At 38.3% G+C, this 13,438-nt stretch overlaps 1 protein-coding gene across 1 annotated transcript; it reads left to right on the forward strand.

Moving 5' to 3' along the window:
* The first annotated feature begins 11,698 nt into the window (after positions 1-11,698).
* LOC103707313 (protein LURP-one-related 11-like) lies at positions 11,699-12,784 on the forward strand. The gene is made up of 3 exons (XM_017842842.2): positions 11,699-11,964; positions 12,055-12,279; positions 12,468-12,784. Exons 1-3 carry the CDS (start codon positions 11,713-11,715, stop codon positions 12,600-12,602), a joined length of 612 nt encoding a protein of 203 aa, XP_017698331.1. The 5' UTR covers positions 11,699-11,712; the 3' UTR covers positions 12,603-12,784.
* Positions 12,785-13,438: the final 654 nt, after the last annotated feature.

Below are 13,438 nucleotides of genomic sequence, written 5' to 3' on the forward strand. Positions count from 1 at the left end.
AAGGTACAATAATTAAAGCAATATTTTAAGGTAGTGTTTTTTCCATCATCAATAGAGATACATTCGTGGTGATTTTATTTGTAGGATAAAATGTGCAACGCTTTTAAAATCTAAGAACTGCATTTAAGTGTGTCAACGGATTAAATTTGAGTCCATACCCAAATCCAAAAAATATTTGTTAAATCCAAAAACAAATCTGAACCAAATTAAAATTGTATCCCTATATCCAATATGGAACCCAACAAAGATCATGTATCGAGTAGATATTTGATATTTAATAAATTATTTTGCCATACTTTTAGACTTTTTAAATTACTGAATACATCTAAAATACTATGTCGGGAATTGCAAACATGAAAAAAATGATATAAAAATATAAGAGATTGTATCTAAAAAAGACGCCTATTCAATTATTACTTTTACTACCTAAACATTTATATAGTCAAACTATATAAAAAAATAAAAAAGATTCTACGACAATCAAGCATGGCACGTAAACTAAAAGTTTCCAATCATATCACACCAGCAAGCACTTGTTTGCCTGAACAAGTGGTTATAGCCCTCATTTGGACCTCCAATTGGTCACATCCCGATCATGCAAGCTTTGACTTGGTCCATCCAAGAGCGCGGGCTCTAGCCTAGATGAGGTGGGTGGGTATAGGTTAGTGGATATGGATGAACCCCTCCGAGTCTCCAATAAATATATATTAAATCATGATAAATATGTTGTAACAAAAATGTCATAAATAACATGGATATAAATTTTATGGAACAAGATGAGTTATGGTTCCACCATCCTATATTTGGTATATATATATATATATATATATATATATATATATATATATATATATATATATATATATATATATATATATATATATATATATATATATATATATATATATATATATATATATATATGTATGTATGTGTGTGTGTGTATATATGTGTATGTATATGTATGTATGTAGTGTGTATGCGCGTGCGCGTGCTCTCTCTCTCTCTCTCTGTGTCTATATATATATATATATATATATATATATATATATATATATATATATATATATATATATATATATATATATATATATATATATATATATATATATATATATATATATGGGGATTGATAACCTACTCTCTGTTATGGTAGGTTATCAATCCACCCTTTTTTCATTGGACAAAAAATACCTTTACTTTTTATAACTTTTAAGGGTACTTTATGTCTTTTTACAATTTAACATTTACTCACCCTCTTTTTTTTTTTTTTGCTGAAAGCGGGTATTTCATACAATACGTGTACGAATACATCCAAGAAAATCAAAATACAGCAACTCGCGGAGCGCATGTGGCAGCTCCTCCTCCCCCGACCAAAGGGTGTACCCTGAGTGATGGGCCGCATGGGCCGCCACCCAGTCGGCTGCCCCATTAGCTTCTCTAAATACATGCTGAGCCTGAAAGGCTCTCTCATCTCTCATCATCATCCCTATGTCGCGGATCAAGGGGTGGTCTGTACCATCACCCGTCGCCCCCCTCTGAATCCATCCGATGACCGTGGTGGAGTCGCCCTCCAAAATGATCGACCTGGCCTGCAGGATCATCCTCGCATGGCGCACGCCCGCCCAGGCAGCTCGAAGCTCTGCCTCCGGACCGACGTGTCAAACAGCTGGCAGCCACCTGCTGCAACTACCCTGGAGTGCGGGCCTCGCATGATAAAGCCTGCACCACCCCGCGTGCCGCCGTCCAGCACCGATCCGTCAAAATTAACCTTGAGGAAACTCGGGGGTGGGGGCTCCCAGGTGAAAAACACCATCTGGTGGGCTGCCGAAGCAGAAGGGGGGCCCCAGGTATCCCGAGCTATCAAAGGTCTGTCTGAAGAGGTGGTGGGTACAATCTCTGAAGCCTGAACACGAGCAAGCTCCGCAGCAAACCTCGGTGACACCCTGCGCTCACCGAGAGTACGAGCGTTTCTTGCCAGCCAAATCTGGTGCGCTGTGCAAGTCGCTCTAATGGCCTCCTGACACGTCCTCGAACTGGCTAGCCACTGCCGAGAGTACGAGCATTACTCACCCTCTTAACCCCTCCAATTAATGCTCTCTCCCTCTCTCTTTCTCATGCATATACATATACATATACATACATACATACATACATACACATACATACATACATACATACATACACATACATACATACATTCATACATACATATACATACATACATAGACATACATACATATGTATGTATGTACATACATGCATACACACACACACATATATATACACACACACCGAAGAGAGAGAGAGAGGGAGAGAGCATTAATTGGGGGTTGACAGTGTGAGTTAATGTGAGATTGTAAAAAGACATAAAGCACCCTTAAAAGTTACAAAAAATAAGGATATTTTTTGTCCAATAAAAAATGGGTAGATTGATAACCTACCATAACAGAGAGTAGGTTATCAATTCCCATATATATATATATATATATATGTGTGTGTGTGTGTGTGTGTGGGGTCACATCTCTTATATCCTCATCAGTTCGTTTGTCAATTTGGACTTGTATGTATCTCGTGTCAGTTTTGAATCAGGTTAATGCGTTATTAGCTTCCACCGAAACGCCAACCCTAGAAGTCCTGGAAACGAGAACATTCATACTCATAATTATTAGTAAATAGTCAATAGACACATTAAACATTCATACTTAGGCATATATACATAATACATTATAAAATAGTCAATAGGCACACTAAAGGCAGGATCGATGCATGAGGATTTTTGTTATCGAGCTCTATCAGTAAATTAACGTCTAGAGTTTGAAGACAAGCAACTCTTTAATGACCTACGATTAACATTACCATGATCACTGAAACTTGTCATGATCATCCATGACAATGCAAGTTTCTTTTAAGGCAATCCAGGACCCGGGTGGTAACTTCCTTATTGTATTTCTAGGGAGAAAAAAATAGGGTGGTTGCTCTGCCGCATTTTTTTAAATATGTAAATCGTAATTGAGAAAGGGATCAAGCATATATAGTACGATCTCAACCCAATACAAAAACTCTTATTTTAATAAATAGTTTTTTTCCAATAATAATCAAAAAGAGAAACAAAAGTAACATTATGTCAAAACTTTAGCGTATCAATTGGGATAACTCATCTCAATCCCAAAATATATATGGCAAATGATACAACCAAGATAGCATGGCCCTCCTAAGTCATCAATAGAAAAATTGAAACATGCTTTATGTTTGATTGTAGTTTTCAAAGCAGAAGAATCCATATAAAATAAAAAAAAATTAACAATTTACACGTCAGAAATTGAGATTTTTTTAAAAAAATATATTTAACTTTTCGGATAAAATGGAACAAGATCTTTATTTTTATTAAGAATATAATGAATATTTTATATAATTTTTATATGCTCAATCAATCATAAATCAATGTATCACTTTTTTTTATCATCGAGCAAACATATAAAATTATTTTTTAAAGTATTATATATCCTGATATCAATTCATTAAAAAAAACTTTAGTGAGAAAAAATTTGTCTGACTAAACAAGTCCTGAACCTCCAAAAATTTAAGTCCTGAATCTCCAAAAATTCTGGTGGCAGCAAAGAATTGAACAAGCCGGTGAAGATGAGCAAACTTGACCAACAGAGAATGCGCACCGTGGCATCATTTGACTTGGCTCTCTCTTTTTTCCATTCAACCACTCAAAATATGCCACGTGTTTGATCCGTGGCAGAGTGTTCTTCCCCTAAGGAAGACGTCATCGTTCGGACGGGGAGATGAGCCTTCGGCTCTCCTTGAGCAGTAAAGGGCAGTCTGGATGGTGAAATATAATTAACCACACCAACCTTCTCACTCACCCATACCCCATTGAGGTGGTCCCCACAGTTCAGCGAGAGACATTGTTTGCGTTGGGGTGCTCGAAGCCTAGGTGCTTTTAGTACGGCTATTTTGGGCGGCAGCAAATGGAGATACGTGCAGCGTTGGAACTGGACCCAGTTTGATACTGGACGGTGGAGACCAGAGGGGTCCACTGACCGAATCGGTCGTAAGAAACGCGGGAAATCAGATGATTGGCTGCTGGAGTTGGCGGTTGATTGCCCTCCCCGTGAATGCAATAAAAGTAGTCGGGTGACTTTGTCTTTGATCGAAGAGAAGGTACACTAGGCCAAACGTGGTGTGTAGGGGTGGCAATCGGCTCAGATCGGATCATAAACGGATCGGATCACATGCAGGTCGGATCAGAAAATCATAAACCTGAACCCGACCTGTTTATTAAACAGATCAGAAATTACAACTTGAATCTGACCTATTTATTAAAGAAGTAATCCGACCCGACCCGTTTAACCTGTTTAATAAACAGGTAACCTGTTTATCCAACTTGACCCGACCTGTTTAACCAACTTGACCCGTTTAACCTGTTTAGACCTGTTTAACCTGCCCAACCCGACCTGCTTAGACCTGTTTAGACCCGTTTAACCTGTTTAGACCTGTTTAACCTATTTAACCCGTTTAACCTGTTTAGACCTGTTTAACCTGCCAACAGTTAAACGGGTTAAACGGTTTAAACGGGTCAGACATCTAAAACCCGTATCCGACCCAATTAATAAACAGATTAAACGGGTCGACCTGTTTACGATCCGAACCTGTTTAGGCCAAACCCAAACCTGTTTATGGCGGGTCGAACACGGGTCGGGTTGGCGGGTCGGGTCATATTTTGCCACCCATAGTGGTGTGCCTGTTAATTCATTATTCCACTATTTTTTTAGACATTGCTTCGTAGGAATCTAAGGTTGGCGCCAACGCGGTGCTTTTTTTACTTTTCTGTAAAAAGGAAGGAGTTAAACTCCACCCCTAACTGGTGCAAGTTACTTGTTGGAACCCTAGAATCCTACATTTGGTACTTATAGATTTTAACCCAGGGCAATTATATTGACTTTAATGACTAAATCCATAGATTTTTTATGCATAAGCAAACAAAAATATCCATCAAATAAGAGTTGCAATGATAAAGAAGCTCGTACTTACATAGATGGTGTCTGGTTACTAATAATAGTGGTGGAAGAGTCGATGGAGACTATGGTGGTGGTAGTGGTGGCAATAATAATTACAGGTGAGAGATGGCAATGACAATGGTGGAGATGACAATGACGATGATCACGACTGTAATAATGATAGCAATAGAGGTGACAACAATAGTGGTAATAATGGATATAGTATTGGTGGTGGTGTCAAAAGAGATGGATTTTTATCTTTGAAATTGTTGTTTTTTTGTCATGGTTTTTGTAGTTTTATTTTTAAAATAAAAAATAAAAGCGATAACAAACAACACATCTTTCTACTTATTAACCAGATGTTTTGGATTCAACTTATAGATGGTTCCTTCCAAGTATTTGGACCTAGGTAATTATGTATAGATGAGACTCACTTTCTCTTTCTAAAAAAGATACTAATAGAAAATTTATGTACAAGCTCTGTTCCTATTATTTAACATAGGCTAAATACGGTTATATATAAGAAACCACCACAATGCTTTATAATCGAACATTCATTTGCCATCAAGTATCTGGGGCATCCTAAAGATCATGTTGACAATGCCATCATTCGTAAATATAAAAAATAACACATTATTTTTATGTTTGCTAATTGGAGTATTATCCATGCAATCCTACTATTCCATCATTATTTATTTGGGACATCTTTGGTTGAGGAAAGTTTGATTTTGGAATGAGAACAAGAAAGAGTGACTCTCATTCCCATTTTAATTCCCGACGAGAATACGAATGTTCCAATCCTCCAAAATTCAATCCTGCCTCTTTCTTGGTATTCAAATCTCATTCCGATTCTCATTTCAATCCTAAACCAAACGCATCGAAAATGATAGCAAACTTGATTCATAGCAGCTATAATCGCAAGATATGCCAATATAATTATTATTTTTGGAAAATTCTGCTATCAGAAAAACATGATTATTTCGATTTTTATTCTAATTCATTTTGATTCCGAATCTAATTGCAAACCAAATTCTATCCAACATACCTGTATCTCTAAGTCATATTTTTGTTTATTATTTTTTAAAAGGTGTATGTTGGGGGAAATACAATTAAAGGACGAAACCAATTAGATTAAGGCACGAAAATCTCGCTCTCTTTAAGAAGATTTAAGCCCCCTGTAGTTGGCAAAGCCTAGAATCTGGTGCAGCAGAAAATACTATAACTTGTCTCCTTTAGAATACTGATGGTGTGCGTGCAAAGGGCTAAGCATGAATTTCAGAAAATTTTATGCGGAAAGAATAGGTTAAACATTTTAACCCAAAACATGCTTGATATTTTAGATATTTTGACTCTGGTACCAGTCGAAAACAGTCTTTAACTGCACATTACATGTGGCGCGGGTTCAGTCCCAATGGATAGGGTGACACCCGCGCGTACCTATCAAAGCAGTCATCATATGAGCCCCCGAGTGGAGAGCCACGCTTCGTCACACGATCACACGTGAGAGTTTCCAGAAATCGGATAGTCTCTACTAATCCTTTGTTTTGACACCAAATATCACAAAGCCCTCAGATCCCGAGGATTGTGTGATTCAAATAAATATGCATAAATCACAACTTCTTGTGATTTGAAGATTGAGATCATATCTCAATCGTAAAAGAGATCAGATCTCTTACCTTTAGAAGGAGGTTCCTTCAAATACAACAGCCCGACAATCGTCATACTGCAAGGACCAATTTTGCATAAGTAGTCAAGCCCAAAACGCCACCAAAGAAACACCCTTCTTTGCAAAGAACTCCCTCAAAGTATTTTTTGTGAGTAAAATGAAGTGATATTGTATATATTTAGAATGAAGGGGGAGAAGAGTTTATATAGACAGTTTGAAACTAATACAAACATACATGCACTTAGAAATCCTAAAGATAACTCCCCCACCATATATATTTTCCAAAGCGGTTCATGAATCATTCTCATTTGTTGCCCAGATAGACAACCCAAGAGGGGGGGTGAATTGGGTTTTAAAATAATTATTGCAATTAAAAGGTTTGTGAATAACCAATTAATACTTTTTGCAAGTGGATTAATTAGATGCTATGTGTAGTGAATGAAGTGAAAGTAAGAGACAACAAAGCAATCACAAACCCAAGGAAATTTATAGTGGTTCGGAGCTAACCCTTGCTCCTACGTCCACTCCCCAAGCCTCACTTGGGAATTCACTATAACCCCTCGGATTACAGCCGGTTGTTTTACAAGCTCACAACCTAACTTGTTGTTTTACGAGCTCACAACGAACTTGGTCGGTTTTTCCAGGCTCACCGACTAGAACCATCCGATTGTTTTTCCGGGATCACAATCAAATCCTTACACCGTTGGTTTCAACCTAGGCTCACCAACAAACCTTTACACCCTTGATTCAATCCCCTGATTGAATCAAGTAAGGAACAACTGGTTTGAAAAACAAACAGAAAAATAAAGCTTCTTAACAAGCAGATATTCAGCGATATAAATAAGAGAGAAGTTAAGAGCCCTCAAACAAATTTATGAAGATGTAGAGGAGGGCTTCTCGAACTCGGGGTCTCCTCTTGAATGTCTCGAAGACTTGATGACTGACGGAGACTTCTTGAATGCTGGGAAGAGTTGGTTGGATGGAGTTTAATGCCCCTCTTCCTTCTTTTCCGTGTATTTCCTTTGAAAACCTTTGGTAGGTGGAGATTTCTTGTTTTCTTTGAAAGGAATGTCACTTCTCTACCTTGCTACAGTTCTCTGTGGCTATTTAAGCCATTCCCCACGGAAACTAGCCGTTAGACACAATCTCCTAGCCGTTCTGCACATTCTGCATATCCTGACAATGTTTCCGTTGGGATCGGAGTCGACTCGCGCGATTTGGAGTCGACTCGGCTGTTGCAGGAGTCGACTCATGCTTTTCTGGAGTCGGCTCGGCAACTGTTCTGGATTTGAATTAAAGTGTTGTCTCGACTGGGAGTCAACTCGACTTAACCCGGAGTCGACTCCCCAATGTCCGGAGCTGACCTGGCACTTTTGGAGTCGACTCATTCCAAGGAATCCAGAGATGTATTCTTCAAGTTTGCTCACTCGAGTCGACTCGAAAATTCTGGGAGTCGACTCGGCACTCAGAGTCCGAACTCCCGATCTTCTGTCTTTTGACTCGTGCCGTCTCGGAGTCGACTCGAACTGTTTCGGAGTCGACTCGGCTCTCAGTATCCGAAAAACAGTCTTCTGTCTCTTGGGGTTGCGCTGCCTTGGAGTCGACTCGAACTGTCTTGGAGTCGACTCGCCTCTCAGAGACGAAAATACCGTCTTCTGTCTTTTTGGGGTCACGCTGTCTTGGAGTCGACTCGGACTTTGCGGGAGTCGACTTGGCTCTCAGTGTCCGAAATTTGCTCTCTGACTTTTGCCTTGTATCACACTGGGAGTCGACTCTCGCTTCCTTAGGAGTCGACCTGCCAACCATCGGAGTCGACTCGAGTTCCTCAGGAGTCGACTCGGCTCTCAGGGTCCAAAATAGCTTCTCTGTCTTTCTGTCTATTACTCCCTCGAGTCGACTCGTACTTCCCTGGAGTCGACTCGGCAAGCATCGGAGTCGACTCGCGCTCTTCAGGAGTCGACTCGTTGACAGGTTCTGAGATGATTCTTTCTGTCCGTCTGTCTGTTCTCAGTCGGAGTCGACTCGTAATGTACAGGAGTCGACTCGAGCTCGTGCCAGTGCTTCTGATACACTTGGAGTCGACTCGTAATTTTCCGGAGTCGACTCGAGTCTCAGACTTTGGTTCAAATTGAGTTCTTTACTTATCCAAAATGTATTGAACCAAAACTAGAGACACTTAACCATAAATTTACAAGTATTTGACTGAAACACTAGATTGAATTCATTAGTACAACATAAGATATACTCAAATGCTTTGAGCTCATTAAAATCAAATAGGGTTATAATCAATCACTCCACATCATTCATCTCCCCAAATACATGAATCCTTCGTCTCTCTAGATACATGAATCCTTCATCTCTCTAGATACATGAACCATTAAATACACAAGCCTCATAAATGATCTAAATATTAAACTTTAATATTAAAATGCACCAACAATGTATTGTATAAAGACAGTTTGCCAGCATCCATAAAACAAAAGAAAGGCGAGTCCCCGGACCACAATATTTATTAAGGTCTCTCTCAGCCACCTTCATGGATGGTATTATACGGTGGTAATAGCCTTTTTTTTTTTTTAACAAATAAATCAGGGAAAGGGATAATAACATGTTGACTTTATCTTTAAGTACTTGTTTGGAAGTTTGTTATGTGAACGTTAGGGAGTGGTTGGCAGTTTTAACTTTTAACTAGCCAACGAAAGCCGACATTATTCAGTCAATACCTGGAAATAAATTTAAAAATTTTTTTTGCATGAATACGCTTCTAAATATCAAATTTTATATGAATATCCTTTTAAAATTGATATTTACATGTATACCCTTGTAAAACTCTGTTATTGTACAAATGCCCATAATATAACGGTTATTCTAATGGTGTTAAGAAAAACCATATTTATATTAATTAAAAATAAAATAAAATTTTAAAATTACGCTATTGTCCTTGTCTTCTTCTTCTGCTACCGGGATCGCGATCTATTTGCATGTCTACCTATTAAGGGTATTTTAGTTATTTTAATTTGAAATCGTTAATTTTTTAATATCGTTAGATAGCATGGGTATATACGTAAAAATAAAAATAAAAAAGGGTAGAATGACAAACAAGTGTTTTACGAGGGTACACATGCAAATATCAATTTGGGAAGGGTATTCATGCAAAATCCGATATTTAGGAGGGTATTCATATAAAAAATCCTAAATTTAACTACCAGAACTCTCTTCTATCTTTTTATTTTTCCTACGTTTTTTTTGATATAATTTATCCCAATAGCTCTTGAAGTCTCAATCAAATATAAAGGGAAGTCCAAGTGTAATGGTCCTCAACCACCCACCCATGGCGACAATGAGCAATTCTAACCCATGGAAGGGATGGTTATCTTAGAGGCGATGTCTCTAATTTTTATCATGCATCTAGCTATTGCATTTAAAGTATAGGCTCCCTGAGATAGGCCACATCACAGAGTACCCTCTTGGACAAACTAAATCAACACACTGTTTCAAGCTTCAGAGGCTGCTTCTGAAGGGAATCCAATAGGGTTGGCCCTGATGATCACCCAAAATTAGTCTTGTTCAACATGAAATATCCTGTCATCAAGGGACCACCTGAGGGGCCATTAAAAATCCAAATGGGACGTAACTTTTTACTAAATCTTTCCCTGCATGATTGGATTGATGCTTTAAGCCACCAACTCTGGTGAATTGTATCAGCTCCCTGATGCAATGTCCATGCCAACAGTGCAGGAAAAGTTTTGATATTAGGGTTGGCATTGTAGGAGCTACAGTTCCATGATGCCTTGTCATCCAATGAGCATCATTGACAAGATGCAATCCCACAATTTAATTTTATTTGCTAACTTGTGTTCCATGTGTTCCACAGGTATCACTGTATCAGTGACATCATGAGCTTACCTCTATCTCCTTATCAAGTCGCATACCAACAATATTTTCCCTTGTTTGAGCCATCATCTTGGAATCCTTCACTCAATCTTAACTATCAAATAGAATTCTATTCTGCTGCTCCCATCAACTTCCATAATTAACTGATTCCTTTAAATATTTCGTTACAATTGATAAAAATCTTCCATTAGGTTCATCCAAGAAGAAGAATCTAATGCGTCGATCCCTTCTCATGATCCACGTGTGCCGGCGTAATTAAATTACTTCATCAGAGTAAGTAGCCAACTCGAGGGAGCCTTGACTTGAACAAATTTTAAGCAGCCATAGAGGAATATTAGTTTATGATAGATAAACTTGAGAACACAAGCATATAATTATAAGACTATAAATTTATATAGGTGGTGTGGTCTGAAGAACCTTGCTTTGGACCAACATGCATCGAGTTCGATGAGAAAATGCCATTATTTTCACATGTAAGCCATGAACCAAAGTGCTATCAACAATATTGTTTTTATCCACAATAATTGCTAATAACAGCACATTCAATGATATTGCAGATATGTTAGATCAGTATTGAAGCTACATTTTCTCGTTCTACATATTAATATATTTTAAGAGTGATATTACAATAAAAAAGGCATAATGAGTGTGTTTTCTCTCTCGCATTATGACTGTTATATTGTGTCCTTATATAATTTTTTTAATTATTATATATACTAAAGTCAATTAAGAGATGGGCTTAAATTGCTACAATGGCATTAAAACCTTTATAAGATTATTACTTAAGATAAGGGATTAAGATAATCCCCAATGGATGCTTATAGCCATGGACAAATAGTTTTCCATTTTCTTCTTTATATTTTAAAGTTCCATGTGATGATCTCTAAAAATAAATTAAGACACTCATTTTTTCAACTCCTTGCCTTAAACGTGAGCACCGAGCCTGAGCCACAAAAGGAATCAAGTATTATAAAACTCATAATAATTCATGTAATTTTTTAGGAAGAATTCAATAATTTATATTGAGGAAATATAACACTGACACGTTTAAGTGGGGCTCCCTTGCGACCAAGAAGCATACAAAAGGCTAAGAAGGGGTAGCTTATGAGGCAGACTTGGTCTTCTTCGTTCCAATTGTCTCAAATGGCCAAGGTTCATCCTCAAACCTTCCCCTGTTCTTCTTCTTCTTGCTCTTCTCCTTCGATGGAGATAACATCAAGGAGAGAGGTTTATACTCTATGGATGAGATCACTGGTGTTCCATGGGAACGGTTGCACCGTATATGATTCCAATGGTAGGATTGCTTACCGGGTCGATAATTATGCTTGCAAGTGCAGCGACGAAGTGTTCTTCATGGATCACAGTGGCAAAGTACTGTTTAAGATACTTAGAAAGGTGAGGATAAGCATGCATATGTTTGTGAACTCATTACATGGAGCAAATCGCAATGAGCTAAGTAATTTAACTTCTTTGCCAAACTTGCAGAGATTTAGAGTGTTCGGGGTATGGGAAGGCTATAGATGCACAGACTCGGGGCTGGAAGAGAAGAAACCCTGGTTTAGAGTCCGGAAGGCTCGCCGGTTTCTGTGGAGAGACCGTTCCGGCGAAACCACTGCATGGGTTGGCCGCGGGAAGGAGTATCAAATAGGAGGGCGGGCACGCAAGTCGGAATGCAGGATTATGGACATGGCCGGAGAGCTGGTAGCTGAGGTAAAACTTGCCAACTTTTTTTCTACATAGCATGTCTTCCAAGCCATCAGAATATAAAGTAGAACACAACCAATTAAGAGGCATGCTTGCTAAAATTCTGCCAGTAGATTAGCTATAGTTTGTATGCATGGGCATAGTTACAGTAGTTGATGGTCCAAACTGACATGGAGTGTGATCTTTTTGGGCAGGTAAAGAGGAAGCAAACAGCCTCTGGGGTGGTTCTGGGAGAGGATGTTTTGAGTCTGGTGGTGGAGCCCAGTGTAAATCATTTGCTCGTTATGGGACTTGTGGTAGTTTGTGGTCTGATCAACCACAGCTTGTGAGAAGGACTTTTTTTTTTGTTGCTTGAGCGAATTGGAGTTCTTTGCATGCTGAATAATATGGTGCTGCATTTGCTGACATGGATAAAAAGGTTGAGGTAAAGGAAAAGGATTAGGAAGCAGGTGTAGCAGGGCAGTTTTATTAATACATACATTCATTTGTTCAACCATTGTGACATTTATTTGGTCCATAAGAATTGATATCTTAATAGATATATATGGACGTGTGATGTACATGTTGCCAAAATTCCATTATCAAGATCGTTTGGATGCATCCAATAGGTGTACTCTCATTTAGCTTATGTTACTCTCTCTCTTTTTGTAGCAAGGACAGGGCATGAACTTATCCTTTATGGAATTGCCCATCATATTTCTAGCTACTTGTCATACAAAGACTGTTGCCGAGAAAAATGTTATACCAGACATCTTCTGACTTAAGCTTAGTTAGGAATCACTACAAAGCTGAAGTTATAAGTTATATTTATTAAAAAAACTACACCAAAAAAATGAAGATCAATGATTAAATTGGACCATTCACCATTAGAGCATCTTTTCCAATCCTATCAACTCAGTTGTGGTATGCTAAACAAATTAGACGATCTCTAAGCAGTCTTTAGACACGACATAATTTCTTGCTATCAGATTTGCCTCATGTCATCGTAGATCGCTCATCAAAACTTTGCACGTATGACAGCCTAAGGTCATGTATGGATGACCTTCAAAAATTTAGGAATTGATTCTCAAATTCAAGAAGATGCAACCTTTGGCCAAAAAAACAGCCTAAGCTTGTTCGTGAGATATCGAAAAAGAGAAGACAAGAGACCAGTTTCATAAATTGA

The sequence above is a fragment of the Phoenix dactylifera genome, chromosome 13 (assembly GCF_009389715.1).
Source record: "Phoenix dactylifera cultivar Barhee BC4 chromosome 13, palm_55x_up_171113_PBpolish2nd_filt_p, whole genome shotgun sequence".
Taxonomy (NCBI): Eukaryota; Viridiplantae; Streptophyta; class Magnoliopsida; order Arecales; family Arecaceae; genus Phoenix; species Phoenix dactylifera.

Bases quoted from the DNA above. Each gene is read 5' to 3' on its own strand.
- LOC103707313 (XM_017842842.2), top strand. From the start codon at position 11,713: ATGGCCAAGGTTCATCCTCAAACCTTCCCCTGTTCTTCTTCTTCTTGC. The intron at 11,965-12,054 runs GTGAGGATAAGC...CCAAACTTGCAG, and splicing joins TGTTTAAGATACTTAGAAAG to AGATTTAGAGTGTTCGGGGT. The intron at 12,280-12,467 runs GTAAAACTTGCC...CTTTTTGGGCAG, and splicing joins CCGGAGAGCTGGTAGCTGAG to GTAAAGAGGAAGCAAACAGC.